Genomic DNA, 19,781 nt, shown 5'->3' on the forward strand with positions numbered 1-19,781 from the left:
GATCACCTGCACATCGCAGTCATATATGTATACTAGTTACTCTACCGAAATATCACCGTTGTCTGTTTACTCACTTCATCTTTCTCTTCTTTCTTAACTTCTCTCACTTCTGCCTGAACTCCAAATAAAGACATCGGTCTGTGATCTTTTTTCAATGTCTGTTCCTTCTCTTTTCCTCTTTTTTTAATATTGCTTTTTGGAAACAGATCCATGGTGACTTCCATCCTCCTAAGCTCTCTCCCAACCCCCAGATCCACCCTTCTTCACGAGTGATAGCAGGCCAAGCATGACTGGGATCTTTTCTTCCCTTTTTTGCATTGTGAAAAATAAGACTTTGGGAGAACAATTTGGTGTGGAGACCTCAACTTATTACTTGGCTCTTCAGTTATACTAGTTCAGCTGCCCAAATGGCCATAACGTATTTAGTCTTTGTTACTTCACACGTCTCACAGTCCTTGTTAAATTAGGACCACAAAGAATTATATAGTCAGCCAGTGCCATAGACATCAGGGCTGTGCCACAGACACACACTGGCACAATTGTATTGCCAGCCAACACTGCATGGTAGTGTCATAGACTAAACTATATTGCCAGCCAGCATGGCAGTGCCATACACATACAGACACTGACAGTGACACAGACACACAAAGGCTGGATATTGTCACTTCTATTTCTGACTGCCACTAACGAGTCATAGGCTGTAAGAAAATGTGCTGTGGTTTGGGCCTGATTGTATAAACAGAGCATAGAGTGTCTGTTCGCGAAGGTGTGGCATGAAATCCCAGAGAGATCCAAAGAATGTGAGAGAACTGCTACAGCTACAGACTCCCGACAGCTGCTGCAGATCCCTGGGCTTTCATTGCATTACAGGGAGGCCTTGACACCACAACACACTCTCAAGATGAAATGAACAAAAGGCGTTTGTGAAGCAGAGTTAAAGCTGCAATATGTAACTTTTTGGCCGATCCGACCAAATTCACATAGAAATTGGAGTTATAGGTCTGTCATTCTCATCGAAAGCAATTCTATGGAGCAGTAGATCTGTTCTATGTGCACTATTTCTATGCTCCCCGTTCGTAAGTTTCGTTTTTGCAATTATATTGTCTGTATGTAGTGTTTCATATTTTCTGTTGTCCTTTTTTTATAGATGGACACCACCTATGGGAGACAGAAGCCAAAGTTGACAAGGACTCCTTCAAGTCTGTAAGTAGTCCTCAGTGTTTTCAGTAAAACACAGTACTGTATTAGTTGTTGTCCTGTTGTTAAGATTGAAAGTGTAAATTGGCTCACTCATACATTCTATGCATCTTTCTATTCCATTATATTACCTCTCTCTCTCTCTCTCTCTCTCTCTCTCTCTCTCTCTCTCTCTCTTTTTCTCCCCCTCTCTCCCCCTGTATTTCCTTCTCTCACCTCCCTTGCTTCCCCTTACTCACTTTGCTGATGTAATCTTTGCTAAGACATTACCAAGGAGAGAGATTAGTCGTGTTGATTAGTCCATGCAATCCTGAATGGAATTTTCACACATTTTCTCTCTGTCCTCATCGGCAGATACAGTAAACAGAGTGATTGCACCTAGAGCATCTTGCTTCTTCATCAACAAGCATCCCTCAATAAACACACACATTTACACGTGCACGCCAACACACACACGTGTACGCGGGCACACACACACCACCACCTTCTCTCTACTAGGTCATATTCATTCGGGCACACCATAGCAAACCACTTTGTAATGGCAAACAAAAAAGCATGTTTCTCATTGGACAAGTTTAGGTAGTCCCTCCCAGTTTCAGTACATTTTCTTCAGTTTGTTGCCTAATGAATAATGATGCAAGCCCAGTTGCCCTACCAAACACTTCAGCCAGCTTAGCCAGACATTTAGTTCACTGTTCAACTTCTGGTTCAGGGAGGAAGAGCGCTTAAACACTTTGTCAGAGCTCGGCCTTCTGCCTTCTGCCTGGCCAAGAGTGGATTATCCCCTTCCCTTTTTACCTGCTGTTTTCACGAGAGAAGTAATGAGAAAATAAACCAGTGCACCATTCTACTGATGCCCAGTCACACATTTAGGCCTACATTCTCTTCATAAAAACAAGGCAAAGGGGATTCGTCAGAGGGGACGGTAAATATTGTATGTGTTATAGGAAAGCTACATGTGCTTCCGGAGTTAATGAAGAAATCCTTATGGTGAGGAGAGACACGTAAGGTCTGCGCGAGTGTGTGTTTGCCTGTGTGTGTCTGTGTCTTCGGGTGCACATTAGGGTGTGTGACGGCAATGTGTTTCAAATCATCCGTGCCCCCCCTCCCTTTCACTTCTCTTTCATCAGCTGGCTCTCACCACCCCTCTGTCTCCCCGTATACGAACTGCTGTAATTGACAATTGCAGGGGTCGAGAATAAACCATCGCCCGCGGAACATGTGTTTCAATATGGCGGCATTGCAATGGTGTTTTTGTTGTCATGTGTTTTTTACGTTCAGGTTAATGGCTTTGTTGCATCTGGAGTGTTGAATTCGGCCTCTCTTAATGGGCCTTAAGGGCTGGCTGATGTTAAGGCTCGTCCCACATGTTGGAACATTACAGTGAGGGGTTGGGTTAGGTTAGGTAGGTGAAAGACAAATCGTACAGTGTGCTTATTTGGTGTGCCGACAAAACAAGCCACAGTGTTACTGGCCTTTTCTCCCCCGCTGCCACCGGCTACGGTTAGGTCACCCATATGTTTTCATTATTCCTGTTTGGATCGCGCTGCTCACTGCGTGGGAGGATGGGAGGAGAGGGGGGTCATCGGCACCTGTGTCTGTGCTGTCTTTGACCCCGTCAGTCTGGTGCAGACCCGGCCTATGAACAGACACACAGACATGTGGACAGACCCCACAAAATATGCTGGGAATGGCTTCCTGTTCTGCTCCTCCACCATATGGCCTGAGCTGGCCCCCAGAGAGAGAGAGAGAGAGCGAGAGAGAGAAAGGAACAGACAGGCTCTAGGCAGGCAGACACTCAGTCATGTCCCAATGGCGCCTTTGTCATGCACCTCAACCCCTGCTCTGCAGCCTCCAAAGTTCACGTCCGTCCAGGTCTCGCCCTGGGCCTGGAGCGACGCGCTGATCAGGGGCTGTGAAAACAAGGCCAGAGACCCACATCTCTCGCCTTGTAGTAGTCCAGAGGTAGGCTTCAAACCCCAGGCCCTCGGGGCTTCAGACAGACACAAACAGGGGCGTGGTACACACCCTGGGGGTCATGCCGAGCCCATCCAGATTGGGCTGAAGACCCAGCTCAGAATGCATGTTCGGAACACTCCTCCAGGGTTCCCTGAAAGCGAAACAAGCATACCTGCTAATTAATGAGCTGACACTTACGCACACTTGGAGGTATGTTTGTGTCTTAGAAGACCACTGCGAGGGGGTTGCAGGCCTAAGCTAGTGACGTTCAAACTAAAATCTTCACCCTGCCATATCAGTCTGATTTCAGAATGTTTAGATAACGCATGTGTTTTTTGACCGCTTTTTGAAAATCTGCCACGCACAACACAAATATAGTGAGCAATGATCTACAGTGCGTCTGGAGGGTTTGTACGTGTATCCATCCTGTGCTGTTTCTGTGTGTTGTAGACGGCGCTGGTGGCTGAGATCCCCCCCTACAGGAACCAGAGAATATCCAGCCCAGTGCAGGTCAACTTCTACGTCTGCAATGGCAAGAGAAAGAGGAGCCAATACCAGCGCTTCACCTACCTTTCCCCAAACGGTAACCCCGCAAACCTTCAGGTTCACCTCCTTGCTTACATGTGGTTTGGGGGTTTATATTATCCCTGCTAGTTTTGCTTGATAACTTCTGAAGGGGTCAGACATGCTCATGCATTATACCTTCCAGTGTGTCCTCCTAAATCATTTTGGCTCCACAAAAACAACACCGGTTCGCATCACAGGCTTTGAGCGAGGGCAGAAGTGAAGCAGAAGATGTGAGTTGTGTTGATTTGGTTGCGAGCTTGCCTTCTCCAGTGATGAGGTGTTAAGGGTTGACTGACAGAGCCTCTGGGCAATGTTGATGTTAAGTTTGAGAAGTCAATCCCTGAAACGTCAACCTCACACACAACTCATGGGTACAGGGTAGCCTAGTGGTTAGAGCGTTGGACTAGTAACCGAAAGGTTGCAAGTTCAAACCCCTGAGCTGACAAGGTACAAATCTGTCGTTCTGCCCCTGAACAGGCAGTTAACCCACTGTTCCTAGGCCGTCATTGAAAATAAGAATTTGTTCTTAACTGACTTGCCTAGTTAAATAAAGGTTAAAAATTTTAAAAATACATCGCACACAGCTCACGTTCTGCACTACACGCTCACGTGCCCCCTGGTCTCCACATGTATAGTTGGCTTGACACATTGGAATGTGAGGAAGTTATTGGGATTCGGAGTCATTTCACAGTCTTACATCACTTACATCGTCTTACATCACCATTTACTCTGAGCCATTCTGGGCTCAGAGTAAATTGGCCAAATCCAAGTTTCATGCGCAGACACAGTGATATTGATTGGAATCCATTGATGCTGCTAGAAGCAACAGAGTTAATTATTCACAGCTTACTGCATCTCTCTCTATCTCAATTCAATTGAAGGGCTTTATTGGCATGGAAAACACATGTTATCAATGCCGAAGCAAAGTGAACTAGATAATAAACAAAGGGAAATAAACAATAAAGAATAAGTTCCAAAAGAATAAAGACATTTCAAATGTCTCTCGCTCTCTTTATATCCAATGTTAAGTTCAGAATCAGGTCCAGTAGTGTTGAAAGGCAGCCTTCACCTTTAAATGTGATTTTAAGACTCTCTAAACACTTCAATGATCACCCGCTGCTGTTGTAGCCTGGAGGAGATAACAAGAAATCATTCAGGCCTTTGGACGGGACTCTGAGAAAGAGAGAGACCGCATCACCACCTTGACAACGAACAAAGGGCCCTATTTGGAGACGGTTGACGGGAGCAAGAGGGTGAACGAGAAAGAGGCTGAGAAAGGGAGAGGTAAAGAAGGGGGGAGGAGAGAGGGAGAGACAGGCCATTTTGGGGTGACTGACCCTAGCAGAGCGAGCGGTGGTGGGAGTTGAGGACAGACAAACTCTGGCCATATTTGGCAGCCCCATACGGACCAGGGAGACAGACAAGGAGATAAGCTGTACAAGGAGAAGCCTTATCACGCTTTGACTGTTTTGCATCTTCAAGTCATTTTCACGGAGAGTCAACATGATCCAATTAACAGATGAATGGGGTGTGCTCTCTGTTACGGTGCCAAATGAACTAGATTACAGTGGGGACCACACAAGCAGGGGCAGTGTTTATGACGGAACATAATCTACCACTCCAGTCACAGTCAAAGCCGCTTGCTGTGGTTCACCAGACCTTCTTATTTCTTATTTTGATATTTATCCATGTATTATAAACTGGGTGGGTTGAGCCCTGAATGCCGATTGTCTGAATGCTGTGGTTTACCATTTTTTCTTTACTGTTTTAATTACATTGGCAACAAGTTTATGATAGCAATAAGGCTATTATAGACATAGCCGTGGTATATTGGCTATATACCACACCTCCTCGGGCTTTAGCGCTTGAATATCATTTATTCAACACGATAGTCAACAAGCGACAATAAATAGCTCAGATAATACTGAGTCGCAATAGTGGCGCATTTCGCTACCGAGCTCATTTCCGTCCGTAGCCCCTGAACGTCTCTGAGTTTACCACTCATCTAGTTTGAACCCGTGTCTGCCTGCCCATGGGCACGTGTCCGGGTGAAGTAGCATCTTCTGTAAATGCAAGCAGAGCTGTTTCAACTGTGCCGAGGTAAAAGAGAAGCCCTAATTATATCCGTCCGAGATCAGATGCAGTTTGTCATCAAAGCAAACAGATCTCTTAAGTCACATTGAGGATAATTATAACATGGCAAAGAAGAGGGAAACCTGGTTGTTTGCTTTTGAGGGTTTCACTGTTTGAGAGTGTTTGAACACGTAGATAGAGAGCCAACTCAGCACTGTGGCCAGGTAAGGGGGGGTGATGTGTGTGTGTGTGTTACATAGAGGCTGTTCTCATCTCTTCCTCCATCGCCCATCTGAGTGGGGCTTCCTGCCCACTTTAAACACAGTCGTGGTCGTCGATTATGCTTTCTAAAAAGAACATCTCGTTCACGCTCGGGCGTGTGCTCGTCTATAAAAAGGCAAAACCGCCACTTAAAATAGCCCTGCTTGTTTGAAAAAAGTGTGAAGGACGAAACAAACGATCTGCTGTCCACCAATGGCTTTTGAAAACAACTTGTATTTTCCACTGGAGTCACGTGATGCTTCTCTACTCATTCATGTGAAAACATAATCAGACAAGTGTGTGAAAAGGCCTATTGAACCTGTTGACAGCTCAACGCTTCCACTCTGGCACCTCAAACGTGTAAGGCGTAGCTAAATGCCCAAGTAAGGAAACAAGAAAGAGGTAATATGTATTTGAATCGTTTCGTCTCCATCTTATAAATAGGACAGTCATATCTCACGGGAGAGGCATTGTTTCTGTCGTGTAAACATCATCTGATTCTTATCTCCCCTTCAGTTTAGTCATGCCTCAGAGCGAGTGCGGATATTATTATCAGATGCAGTCTGGCGGATTGGAAACGATTAAGTCTTTGCCAGGTTTGACAGGTAAAGATAAGCTTGAATGGCAAGGCTGTCATAGGCCTGTAGGAGTAGCAGATTTGAACTGTTGCATCTTCCAGATGTTAACGGGCATATCCTTCCGAATTTCATACAGGGAGTTTTTCAATTGGGCAATTAGCATGGTAATAATGCCGTTGCATATCGATGCCAAGCAACAGAATGCGGATTGTCTCATGAACGTTGTTTTTATTGTCTTTGTGCTTCTCAAAACTGCTCTTCATTGTCTTCACTTTCCTTCACAATGTCACGTTAGCCCAATGAGTTTGATGACTAAAGCTGAATAAGTTTGTCCGGAAAGTTCATTGTCATGAGTTACAATTTGAGAGGAGAAAGATCCAAGAATCTAAGCAATATGTCACTCTGAAGTTATTCCGATTTTGTAGACTCTAAAATGTGCTGTTGGCAGCAGTTCTGGTTTGTATAAATCACCACATAGCCGATGTTGCGATGAACATACAGCACAAGTGTCCTTGTCTACATCCTAGTGTGTGTGTGTGAGTGTTGCTTTTCTTTTTCTGAGCTCTTGTCCAAATCATTCTTGCGCGAGTGAAGACGTGACACGCCGTCCTTTTAAATAAGAAACTGTTTCACGGAACCACATAAAACAACAAACGCAGACAGTGCCGGCGCTGACGAAAGCCCGACCAAAGTCAGTTCTCGGAATGCCTTTCATTTCACAAGCCGTTTTGGAGGTTCCTGCTGTAGATCGGGTTCTATTGTTAACACCAGCGGGGGCTGCTACTGATTCCTGGCCGTAGGTTTGTGGTCTGAGACGTGGGAGGGAGGAGAGAGAGAGGGGTATGTTCAGAAGAAACAAGAGAGACACGTACACGAGAACTTCACGAACCGCACGCCGTGAACATCTCCCCAAAGATGTGTCATGTTAACCAAACTGGAGACTGAGACGTTTCCTTGTTTCCAAGTCAGGACAGTGACAGACACACACACACACACACACACACACACATAAACACTCGCAGACACACTCCCACACACATTTACATGGCATGCGTAGACTAGGACACCAGCCGTCAGCCAGATTGCAACCACAGTGGGACATAGTGAATTAAACACCAGTGAGTTGATGACTACCACCATGAAGCACCACCTGCTCCACTCTGAATATCAGAGACACAGCTAGCATATTTTTTCCTAACCATATGACCTGACCGGGAAAAACCCTGGGCCCTGGTGGTCGTCTGCTAAAACTAGGGCCTGGAGTTTTTCCTAGTCAGGTCACATGGTCAGGGAAAACTCAGGACCCTAGGTATAATGCCATTGGGCACGGTCTTTCCACAGTGCAATCTAACCAGCTCTTTTATGGAGACAGTAGAGCATCCACTCCATACTTCCACTCTGAGAGCAAAGCAGCCAATCGTAATGAGAATCAGAGTACATCCCAGAAAGCCCTCTTGCCCGGCTGTCCCTTTCCTTCACACGACAACCTGCCGGGGCTAGGCCCTCTGTGCTCAACACCCCACAAACCCGTCCTCGAACCCTCACCCCCATCCCTGGGAGGAAACCAGTTCCTAATAAATACTCCGATGAGGCCAGATCACTTTAATGCGAGCAGACAGACACAGAGAGCCAGGGATGGGGAGAAAAACATGTGCAGAGCGTAAACTGTCTGTCGGCCATAACCCGCAGGTTGGGAGGAAATAGAAGCCAGCTGGGGATGGGACTCACAGGGTGAATCTGCTACCATGGAACTGGGAAGGGGCAGCGTGTGTGTTTGGAGGGAAACACACACAGATAGCTGGAAGGAGTGGACAGAGAGATGGGTCAGGAGACAGATTGAGGAATGATCGATTAGAGTAGGGGAGACAAATAGAGCTGGATGGAGGAGAGAAGAGAGGGATTCCTCAAAGGATCCCTCTGTCTCTCATTCTGCAGACAGGAGAAGGGGAATGTGTGACAAAGCATGTGAGTCTCAGGGAAAGTGGGAGACGGTGAGACTATGAAGCTGTCCTTGATTTACAGAATAAATCAGATTGCTAAATATTCTATGTATTACTATGTATGTAGGGTTTACACTTTTGGGACTATTCCATTGGTTCCATTGCAATAGGCAAGCTTCATCAGTATAGAAAACAGAAAACAAATACTAGACCTAGCATGAACCCAGGTCTGGGCTATGGAGAGCCTGTTACAAGGCCCAGTATGATATTCCCTAGTAAGTGTATGGTGGTGTCATCCTGAGACTTTCCTAAGGACACAGACCTTACCTAGGGAGCCTCTAAGACAGATTGGCCGGCCCTGTGGCTCTGACAAGACTGACGTAAATAGGCTTCCCACTGGGTAATCACACCAGCTCATCTCTCCCCAAAGGAGACTGGGGGTGTGAAAGTTAATCTCTCAGTTACGTCCTGTCCCAACAATAATAACATCATAACACGACAATAGGAAGAGTTTTTCATCTGATCAAAACACTCATTTATTCAGACAATGGTTATTAGTATTATTACACCTTCATCAGGATTGATTTATTCTTACTTTGTTAGTAAAAAGTAACTATCATAAGAAATACATTTATGAAGGCCAATTTGTAGGCTGAATAGAGTGTCAGAAGACATTTTGTAGGCTGAGTAGAGTGTCAGAAGACATTTTGTAGACTGAATAGAGTGTCAGAAAACATTTAGTAGGCTGAATAGAGTGTCGGAAGACATTTTGTAGACTGGATAGAGTGTCAGAAGACATTTTGTAGGCTGAATAGAGTGTCAGAAGACATTTAGTAGACTGAATAGAGTGTCAGAAGACATTTTGTAGGCTGAATAGAGTGTCAGAAGACATTTAGTAGGCTGTATAGAGTGTGAGAAGACATTTAGTAGGCTGAATAGAGTGTCAGAAGACATTTAGTAGACTGAATAGAGTGTCAGAAGACATTTTGTAGGCTGAATAGAGTGTCAGAAGACATTTATTAGACTGAATAGAGTGTCAGAAGACATTTAGTAGGCTGAATAGAGTGTCAGAAGATATTTAGTAGGCTGAATAGAGTGTCAGAAGACATTTTGTAGGCTGAATAGTGTTAGAAGACATTTAGTTGGCTGAATAGTGTCAGAAGCCATTTTGTAGGCTGTATAGAGTGTCAGAAGACATTTTGTAGGCTGAATAGAGTGTCAGAAGACATTTTGTAGACTGAATAGAGTGTCAGAAGACATTTTGTAGACTGAATAGAGTGTCAGAAGACATTTTGTAGGCTGAATAGTGTTAGAATACATTTAGTAGGCTGAATAGAGTGTCAGAAGACTTTTTGTATGCTGAATAGAGTATCAGAAGACATTTTGTAGGCTGAATAGAGTGTCCGAAGACATTTAGTAGACTGAATAGAGTGTCAGAAAACATTTAGTAGGCTGAATAGAGTGTCAGAAAACATTTAGTAGGCTGAATAGAGTGTCAGAAGACATTTAGTAGACTGAATAGAGTGTCAGAAAACATTTAGTAGGCTGAATAGAGTGTCGGAAGACATTTTGTAGACTGGATAGAGTGTCAGAAGACATTTTGTAGGCTGAATAGAGTGTCAGAAGACATTTAGTAGACTGAATAGAGTGTCAGAAGACATTTTGTAGGCTGAATAGAGTGTCAGAAGACATTTAGTAGACTGAATAGAGTGTCAGAAGACATTTTGTAGGCTGAATAGTGTCAGAAGACATTTAGTACATTTACATTTACATTTAAGTCATTTAGCAGACGCTCTTATCCAGAGCGACTTACAAATTGGTGCGTTCACCTTAAGACATCCAGTGGAACAGCCACTTTACAATAGTGCATCTAAATATTTTAAGGGGGTGAGAAGGATTACTTTATCCTATCCTAGGTATTCCTGAAAGAGGTGGGGTTTCAGGTGTCTCCGGAAGGTGGTGATTGACTCCGCTGTCCTGGCGTCGTGAGGGAGTTTGTTCCACCATTGGGGGGCCAGAGCAGCGAACAGTTTTGACTGGGCTGCGCAGGAACTGTACTTCCTCAGTGGTAAGGAGGCGAGCAGGCCAGAGGTGGATGAACGCAGTGCCCTTGTTTGGGTGTAGAGCCTGATCAGAGCCTGGAGGTACTGAGGTGCCGTTCCCCTCACAGCTCCGTAGGCAAGCACCATGGTCTTGTAGCGGATGCGAGCTTCAACTGGAAGCCAGTGGAGAGAGCGGAGGAGCGGGGTGACGTGAGAGAACTTGGGAAGGTTGAACACCAGACGGGCTGCGGCGTTCTGGATGAGTTGTAGGGGTTTAATGGCACAGGCAGGGAGCCCAGCCAACAGCGAGTTGCAGTAATCCAGACGGGAGATGACAAGTGCCTGGATTAGGACCTGCGCTGCTTCCTGTGTGAGGCAGGGTCGTACTCTGCGGATGTTGTAGAGCATGAACCTACAAGAACGGGCCACCGCCTTGATGTTAGTTGAACGACAGGGTGTTGTCCAGGATCACGCCAAGGTTCTTAGCGCTCTGGGAGGAGGACACAATGGAGTTGTCAACCGTGATGGCGAGATCATGGAATGGGCAGTCCTTCCCGGGAGGAAGAGCAGCTCCGTCTTGCCGAGGTTCAGCTTGAGGTGGTGATCCGTCATCCACACTGATATGTCTGCCAGACATGCAGAGATGCGATTCGCCACCTGGTCATCAGAAGGGGAAAGGAGAAGATTAATTGTGTGTCGTCTGCATAGCAATGATAGGAGAGACCATGTGAGGTTATGACAGAGCCAAGTGACTTGGTGTATAGCGAGAATAGGAGAGGGCCTAGAACAGAGCCCTGGGGACGCCAGTGGTGAGAGCGCGTGGTGAGGAGACAGATTCTCGCCACGCCACCTGGTAGGAGCGACCTGTCAGGTAGGATGCAATCCAGCGTGGGCCGCGCCGGAGATGCCCAATTCGGAGAGGGTGGAGAGGAGGATCTGATGGTTCACAGTATCGAAGGCAGCCGATAGGTCTAGAAGGATGAGAGCAGAGGAGAGAGAGTTAGCTTTAGCAGTGCGGAGGGCCTCCGTGATACAGAGAAGAGCAGTCTCAGTTGAATGACTAGTCTTGAAACCTGACTGATTTGGATCAAGAAGGTCATTCTGAGAGAGATAGCGGGAGAGCTGGCCAAGGACGGCACGTTCAAGAGTTTTGGAGAGAAAAGAAAGAAGGGATACTGGTCTGTAGTTGTTGACATCGGAGGGATCGAGTGTAGGTTTTTTCAGAAGGGTGCAACTCTCGCTCTCTTGAAGACAGAAGGGACGTAGCCAGCGGTCAGGGATGAGTTGATGAGCGAGGTGAAGTAAGGGAGAAGGTCTCCGGAAATGGTCTGGAGAAGAGAGGAGGGAATAGGGTCAAGCGGGCAGGTTGTTGGGCGGCCGGCCGTCACAAGACGCGAGATTTCATCTGGAGAGAGGGGAGAAAGAGGTCAGAGCACAGGGTAGGGCAGTGTGAGCAGAACCAGCGGTGTCGTTTGACTTAGCAAACGAGGATCGGATGTCGTCGACCTTCTTTTCAAAATGGTTGACGAAGTCATCTGCAGAGAGGGGAGGAGGGGGGAGGGGGAGGAGGATTCAGGAGGGAGGAGAAGGTGGCAAAGAGCTTCCTAGGGTTAGAGGCAGATGCTTGGAATTTAGAGTGGTAGAAAGTGGCTTTAGCAGCAGAGACAGAAGAGGAAAATGTAGAGAGGAGGGAGTGAAAGGATGCCAGGTCCGCAGGGAGGACAGTTTTCCTCCATTTCCGCTCGGCTGCCCGGAGCCCTGTTCTGTGAGCTCGCAATGAGTCGTCGAGCCACGGAGCAGGAGGGGAGGACCGAGCCGGCCTGGAGGATAAGGGACATAGAGAATCAAGGGATGCAGAAAGGGAGGAGAGGAGGGTTGAGGAGGCAGAATCAGGAGATAGGTTGGAGAAGGATTGAGCAGAGGGAAGAAATGATAGGATGGAAGAGGAGAGAGTAGCGGTGGAGAGAGAGCGAAGATTGGGACGGCGCGATACCATCCGAGTAGGGGCAGTGTGGGAAGTGTTGGATGAGAGCAAGAGGGAAAGTAGTAGTAGGCTGTATAGAGTGTCAGAAGACATTTAGTAGGCTGAATAGAGTGTCAGAAGACATTTAGTAGACTGAATAGAGTGTCAGAAGACATTTTGTAGGCTGAATAGAGTGTCAGAAGACATTTATTAGACTGAATAGAGTGTCAGAAGACATTTAGTAGGCTGAATAGAGTGTCAGAAGATATTTAGTAGGCTGAATAGAGTGTCAGAAGACATTTTGTAGGCTGAATAGTGTTAGAAGACATTTAGTTGGCTGAATAGTGTCAGAAGCCATTTTGTAGGCTGTATAGAGTGTCAGAAGACATTTTGTAGGCTGAATAGAGTGTCAGAAGACATTTTGTAGACTGAATAGAGTGTCAGAAGACATTTTGTAGACTGAATAGAGTGTCAGAAGACATTTTGTAGGCTGAATAGTGTTAGAATACATTTAGTAGGCTGAATAGAGTGTCAGAAGACATTTAGTAGACTGAATAGAGTGTCAGAAGACATTTTGTAGGCTGAATAGAGTGTCAGAAGACATTTAGTAGACTGAATAGAGTGTCAGAAGACATTTTGTAGGCTGAATAGAGTGTCAGAAGACATTTATTAGACTGAATAGAGTGTCAGAAGACATTTAGTAGGCTGAATAGAGTGTCAGAAGATATTTAGTAGGCTGAATAGAGTGTCAGAAGACATTTTGTAGGCTGAATAGTGTTAGAAGACATTTAGTTGGCTGAATAGTGTCAGAAGCCATTTTGTAGGCTGTATAGAGTGTCAGAAGACATTTTGTAGGCTGAATAGAGTGTCAGAAGACATTTTGTAGACTGAATAGAGTGTCAGAAGACATTTTGTAGACTGAATAGAGTGTCAGAAGACATTTTGTAGGCTGAATAGTGTTAGAATACATTTAGTAGGCTGAATAGAGTGTCAGAAGACTTTTTGTATGCTGAATAGAGTATCAGAAGACATTTTGTAGGCTGAATAGAGTGTCCGAAGACATTTAGTAGACTGAATAGAGTGTCAGAAAACATTTAGTAGGCTGAATAGAGTGTCAGAAAACATTTAGTAGGCTGAATAGAGTGTCAGAAGACATTTAGTAGACTGAATAGAGTGTCAGAAAACATTTAGTAGGCTGAATAGAGTGTCGGAAGACATTTTGTAGACTGGATAGAGTGTCAGAAGACATTTTGTAGGCTGAATAGAGTGTCAGAAGACATTTAGTAGACTGAATAGAGTGTCAGAAGACATTTTGTAGGCTGAATAGAGTGTCAGAAGACATTTAGTAGACTGAATAGAGTGTCAGAAGACATTTTGTAGGCTGAATAGTGTCAGAAGACATTTAGTAGGCTGTATAGAGTGTCAGAAGACATTTAGTAGGCTGAATAGAGTGTCAGAAGACATTTAGTAGACTGAATAGAGTGTCAGAAGACATTTTGTAGGCTGAATAGAGTGTCAGAAGACATTTATTAGACTGAATAGAGTGTCAGAAGACATTTAGTAGGCTGAATAGAGTGTCAGAAGATATTTAGTAGGCTGAATAGAGTGTCAGAAGACATTTTGTAGGCTGAATAGTGTTAGAAGACATTTAGTTGGCTGAATAGTGTCAGAAGCCATTTTGTAGGCTGTATAGAGTGTCAGAAGACATTTTGTAGGCTGAATAGAGTGTCAGAAGACATTTTGTAGACTGAATAGAGTGTCAGAAGACATTTTGTAGACTGAATAGAGTGTCAGAAGACATTTTGTAGGCTGAATAGTGTTAGAATACATTTAGTAGGCTGAATAGAGTGTCAGAAGACTTTTTGTATGCTGAATAGAGTATCAGAAGACATTTTGTAGGCTGAATAGAGTGTCCGAAGACATTTAGTAGACTGAATAGAGTGTCAGAAAACATTTAGTAGGCTGAATAGAGTGTCAGAAAACATTTAGTAGGCTGAATAGAGTGTCAGAAGACATTTAGTAGACTGAATAGAGTGTCAGAAAACATTTAGTAGGCTGAATAGAGTGTCGGAAGACATTTTGTAGACTGGATAGAGTGTCAGAAGACATTTTGTAGGCTGAATAGAGTGTCAGAAGACATTTAGTAGACTGAATAGAGTGTCAGAAGACATTTTGTAGGCTGAATAGAGTGTCAGAAGACATTTAGTAGGCTGTATAGAGTGTCAGAAGACATTTAGTAGGCTGAATAGAGTGTCAGAAGACATTTAGTAGACTGAATAGAGTGTCAGAAGACATTTAGTAGGTTGAATAGAGTGTAAGAAGATATTTAGTAGGCTGAATAGAGTGTCAGAAGACATTTTGTAGGCTGAATAGTGTTAGAAGACATTTAGTTGGCTGAATAGTGTCAGAAGCCATTTTGTAGGCTGTATAGAGTGTCAGAAGACATTTTGTAGGCTGAATAGAGTGTCAGAAGACATTTTGTAGACTGAATAGAGTGTCAGAAGACATTTTGTAGACTGAATAGAGTGTCAGAAGACATTTTGTAGGCTGAATAGTGTTAGAATACATTTAGTAGGCTGAATAGAGTGTCAGAAGACTTTTTGTATGCTGAATAGAGTATCAGAAGACATTTTGTAGGCTGAATAGAGTGTCCGAAGACATTTAGTAGACTGAATAGAGTGTCAGAAAACATTTAGTAGGCTGAATAGAGTGTCAGAAAACATTTAGTAGGCTGAATAGAGTGTCAGAAGACATTTAGTAGACTGAATAGAGTGTCAGAAAACATTTAGTAGGCTGAATAGAGTGTCAGAAGACATTTTGTAGACTGAATAGAGTGTCAGAAGACATTTTGTAGGCTGAATAGAGTGTCCGAAGACATTTAGTAGACTGAATAGTGTGTCAGAAAACATTTAGTATGCTGAATAGAGTGTCAGAAAACATTTAGTAGGCTGAATAGAGTGTCAGAAGACATTTAGTAGACTGAATAGAGTGTCAGAAAACATTTAGTAGGCTGAATAGTGTCAGAAGACATTTTGTATCCTGAATAGAGTATCAGAATACATTTTGTAGGCTGAATAGAGTGTCCGAAGACATTTTGTATGCTGAATAGTGTCAGAAGACATGTTGTAGGCTGAATAGAGTGTCAGAAGTCATTTTGTATGCTGAATAGAGTGTCAGAAGACATTTTGTAGGCTGAGTAGAGTGTCAGAAGACATTTAGTAGACTGAATAGAGTGTCAGAAGTCATTTTGTATGCTGAATAGAGTGTCAGAAGACATTTTGTAGGCTGAGTAGAGTGTCAGAAGACATTTAGTAGACTGAATAGAGTGTCAGAAGACATTTAGTAGACTGAATAGAGTGTCAGAAAACATTTAGTAGACTGGATAGAGTGTCAGAAGACATTTTGTAGGCTGAATAGAGTGTCAGAAGACATTTTGTAGACTGAATAGAGTGTCAGAAGACATTTTGTAGGCTGAATAGAGTGTCCGAAGACATTTAGTAGGCTGAATAGTGTCAGAAGACATTTTGTATCCTGAATAGAGTATCAGAATACATTTTGTAGGCTGAATAGAGTGTCCGAAGACATTTTGTATGCTGAATAGAGTGTCAGCAGACATGTTGTAGGCTGAATAGAGTGTCAGAAGTCATTTTGTATGCTGAATAGTGTCAGAAGACATTTTGTATGCTGAATAGAGTGTCAGCAGACATGTTGTAGGCTGAATAGTGTCAGAAGACATTTTGTAGGCTGAATAGAGTGTCAGAAAACATTTAGTAGGCTGAATATAGTGTCAGAAGACATTTTGTATGCTGAATAGAGTGTCAGAAGACATTTTGTATGCTGAATAGAGTGTCAGAAGACATTTAGTAGACTGAATAGAGTGTCAGAAAACATTTAGTAGGCTGAATAGAGTGTCAGAAAACATTTAGTAGGCTGAATAGAGTGTCAGAAGACATTTAGTAGACTGAATAGAGTGTCAGAAGACATTTTGTAGGCTGAATAGAGTGTCCGAAGACATTTAGTAGACTGAATAGTGTGTCAGAAAACATTTAGTAGGCTGAATAGAGTGTCAGAAAACATTTAGTAGGCTGAATAGAGTGTCAGAAGACATTTAGTAGACTGAATAGAGTGTCAGAAAACATTTAGTAGGCTGAATAGAGTGTCAGAAGACATTTTGTAGACTGAATAGAGTGTCAGAAGACATTTTGTAGGCTGAATAGAGTGTCCGAAGACATTTAGTAGACTGAATAGTGTGTCAGAAAACATTTAGTAGGCTGAATAGAGTGTCAGAAAACATTTAGTAGGCTGAATAGAGTGTCAGAAGACATTTAGTAGACTGAATAGAGTGTCAGAAAACATTTAGTAGGCTGAATAGTGTCAGAAGACATTTTGTATCCTGAATAGAGTATCAGAATACATTTTGTAGGCTGAATAGAGTGTCAGAAGACATTTTGTATGCTGAATAGAGTGTCAGAAGACATTTTGTATGCTGAATAGAGTGTCAGCAGACATGTTGTAGGCTGAATAGAGTGTCAGAAGACATTTTGTAGGCTGAATAGAGTGTCAGAAAACATTTAGTAGGCTGAATAGAGTGTCAGAAGACATTTTGTATGCTGAATAGAGTGTCAGAAGACATGTTGTAGGCTGAATAGAGTGTCAGAAGACATTTAGTAGGCTTAATAGAGTGTCAGAAGACATTTTGTAGACTGAATAGAGTGTCAGAAGACATGTTGTATTCTGAATAATGTCAGAAGACATTTAGTAAGCTGAATAGAGTGTCAGAAGACATTTTGTAGGCTGAATAGTGTTAGAAGACATTTAGTAGGCTGAATAGAGTGTCAGAAGACATTTAGTAGACTGAATAGAGTGTCAGAAGACATTTTGTATTCTGAATAGTGTCAGAAGACATTTAGTAAGCTGAATAGTGTCAGAATACATTTAGTAGATTGAATAGAGTGTCAGAATACATTTAGTAGATTGAATAGAGTGTCAGAAGATATTTAGTAGGCTGAATAGAGTGTCAGAAGACATTTTGTAGGCTGAATAGTGTTACAAGACATTTAGTTGGCTGAATAGAGTGTCAGAAGCCATTTTGTAGGCTGTATAGAGTGTCAGAAGACATTTTGTAGGCTGAATAGAGTGTCAGAAGACATTTTGTAGACTGAATAGAGTGTCAGAAGACATTTTGTAGGCTGAATAGTGTTAGAATACATTTAGTAGGCTGAATAGAGTGTCAGAAGACTTTTTGTATACTGAATAGAGTATCAGAAGACATTTTGTAGGCTGAATAGAGTGTCCGAAGACATTTAGTAGACTGAATAGAGTGTCAGAAAACATTTAGTAGGCTGAATAGAGTGTCAGAAAACATTTAGTAGGCTGAATAGAGTGTCAGAAGACATTTAGTAGACTGAATAGAGTGTCAGAAAACATTTAGTAGGCTGAATAGAGTGTCAGAAGACATTTTGTAGACTGAATAGAGTGTCAGAAGACATTTTGTAGGCTGAATAGAGTGTCCGAAGACATTTAGTAGACTGAATAGTGTGTCAGAAAACATTTAGTAGGCTGAATAGAGTGTCAGAAGACTTTTTGTATGCTGAATAGAGTATCAGAAGACATTTAGTAGACTGAATAGAGTGTCAGAAAACATTTAGTAGGCTGAATAGAGTGTCAGAAGACATTTTGTATGCTGAATAGAGTGTCAGAAGACATGTTGTAGGCTGAATAGAGTGTCAGAAGACATTTAGTAGGCTTAATAGAGTGTCAGAAGACATTTTGTAGACTGAATAGAGTGTCAGAAGACATGTTGTATTCTGAATAGTGTCAGAAGACATTTAGTAAGCTGAATAGAGTGTCAGAAGACATTTTGTAGGCTGAATAGTGTTAGAAGACATTTAGTAGGCTGAATAGAGTGTCAGAAGACATTTTGTAGACTGAATAGAGTGTCAGAAGACATTTTGTATTCTGAATAGTGTCAGAAGACATTTAGTAAGCTGAATAGTGTCAGAATACATTTAGTAAATTGAATAGAGTGTCAGAATACATTTAGTAGATTGAATAGAGTGTCAGAAGACATTTAGTAGATTGAATAGAGTGTCAGAAGACATTTAGAGTGATTCAGATTTTGCCAAAACACTTATGATTGGCATCAAACACTAACCACACCCATTAACACATTTAACTGTGTGCAGAAATAGCAACAGACAGTGCATGTATTGTGACTCAGAAGCTTTTTGTTATTCATCTGGGTGTCTTAATTCAAGCCTAGTTGTGTCACAGTACTCGTGGCAGAATCGGAGCATGTGGGGGTTTATGAAGGGTTTTCTTAGATCAACTGGGCTGTTTCATCTTTTCCTTAGGGTTTGGGTCTTTGTGTGTGTGTGTGTGTGTGTGTGTGTGTGTGTGTGTGTGTGTGTGTGTGTGTGTGTGTGTGTGTGTGTGTGTGTGTGTGTGTGTGTGGGTGGGTGGGTGGGTGTGGGTGGGTGTGTGTGTGTGCAACTGGAGGATATGTTAAAATATTCAATAAATAGTGCACACGTCATGGTTAGCCTCCGAAAGATGAAAACTGATCTTGATCGCACAGCCAGGAAACCTAGTGTGCGATGACTGTCAGTCCAAACTAATCAGGAAATGGTGGAAACATCTCCCAAATGCACCCTGAGTGATTTGGAAGACGGCGGCATGAGCAAGTGGGGTCATAGCACTCTCCTCCTGCATTAGCTGAAGTCAGAGCTCCTGAAACCGCAGGCATACCATACTCTCTTAAGGAGCACGGACCACCCCAATCAAATCATCTTTTTTTTTTTCTCTCTCTCTCTCTCTCTCTCTCTCTCTCTCTCTCTCTCTCTCTCTGTCTTTCTCTGTCTTTCTCTCTTTTTGTCCCGAGAGCAACAATTGCTTTCGAAGCATGCAGGCCTAGGGGTCCCGGGCTCCTGCAGCAGCCCAGCCGCTTTAAAGCACTCTTTCATAGGATATCTGAGCTGAAGGAGAGTCCAAAGAAAATAGCACCGTTTCATGATTAGAGCCAGCTGTGGCTTTCTGCTCTGATGACTCATCTATTTTTTTCCTTTTTTCTTTTCTTTTTTTGGGGTGGTTCTGAGCTGGCGTTTGAGAGGCACAGCCAATGACACAGAGTCTCTTTTAATCGCCGGTTGTTTGTTTGATTTTGGAGGGTATCCTACCCACAATCCATCTCACTACACCAACT

The 19,781-nt window shown here is 43.3% G+C and overlaps 1 protein-coding gene across 2 annotated transcripts in view; it reads left to right on the forward strand.

The window, feature by feature from the left end:
* The window catches only part of LOC115106182 (nuclear factor of activated T-cells, cytoplasmic 1-like), a 77,830-nt gene that overhangs the window by 34,679 nt on the left and 23,370 nt on the right, over positions 1 to 19,781 (forward strand). For both annotated transcript variants that reach the window (XM_029628749.2, XM_029628758.2), the window contains exons 7-8: positions 1,148 to 1,203; positions 3,607 to 3,739. In XM_029628749.2, coding sequence (XP_029484609.1) covers positions 1,148 to 1,203; positions 3,607 to 3,739 — 189 coding nt within the window. The remainder of the gene's footprint in view (positions 1 to 1,147; positions 1,204 to 3,606; positions 3,740 to 19,781) is intronic.

This window comes from Oncorhynchus nerka, linkage group LG3, assembly GCF_034236695.1.
Source record: "Oncorhynchus nerka isolate Pitt River linkage group LG3, Oner_Uvic_2.0, whole genome shotgun sequence".
Classification (NCBI taxonomy): Eukaryota; Metazoa; Chordata; class Actinopteri; order Salmoniformes; family Salmonidae; genus Oncorhynchus; species Oncorhynchus nerka.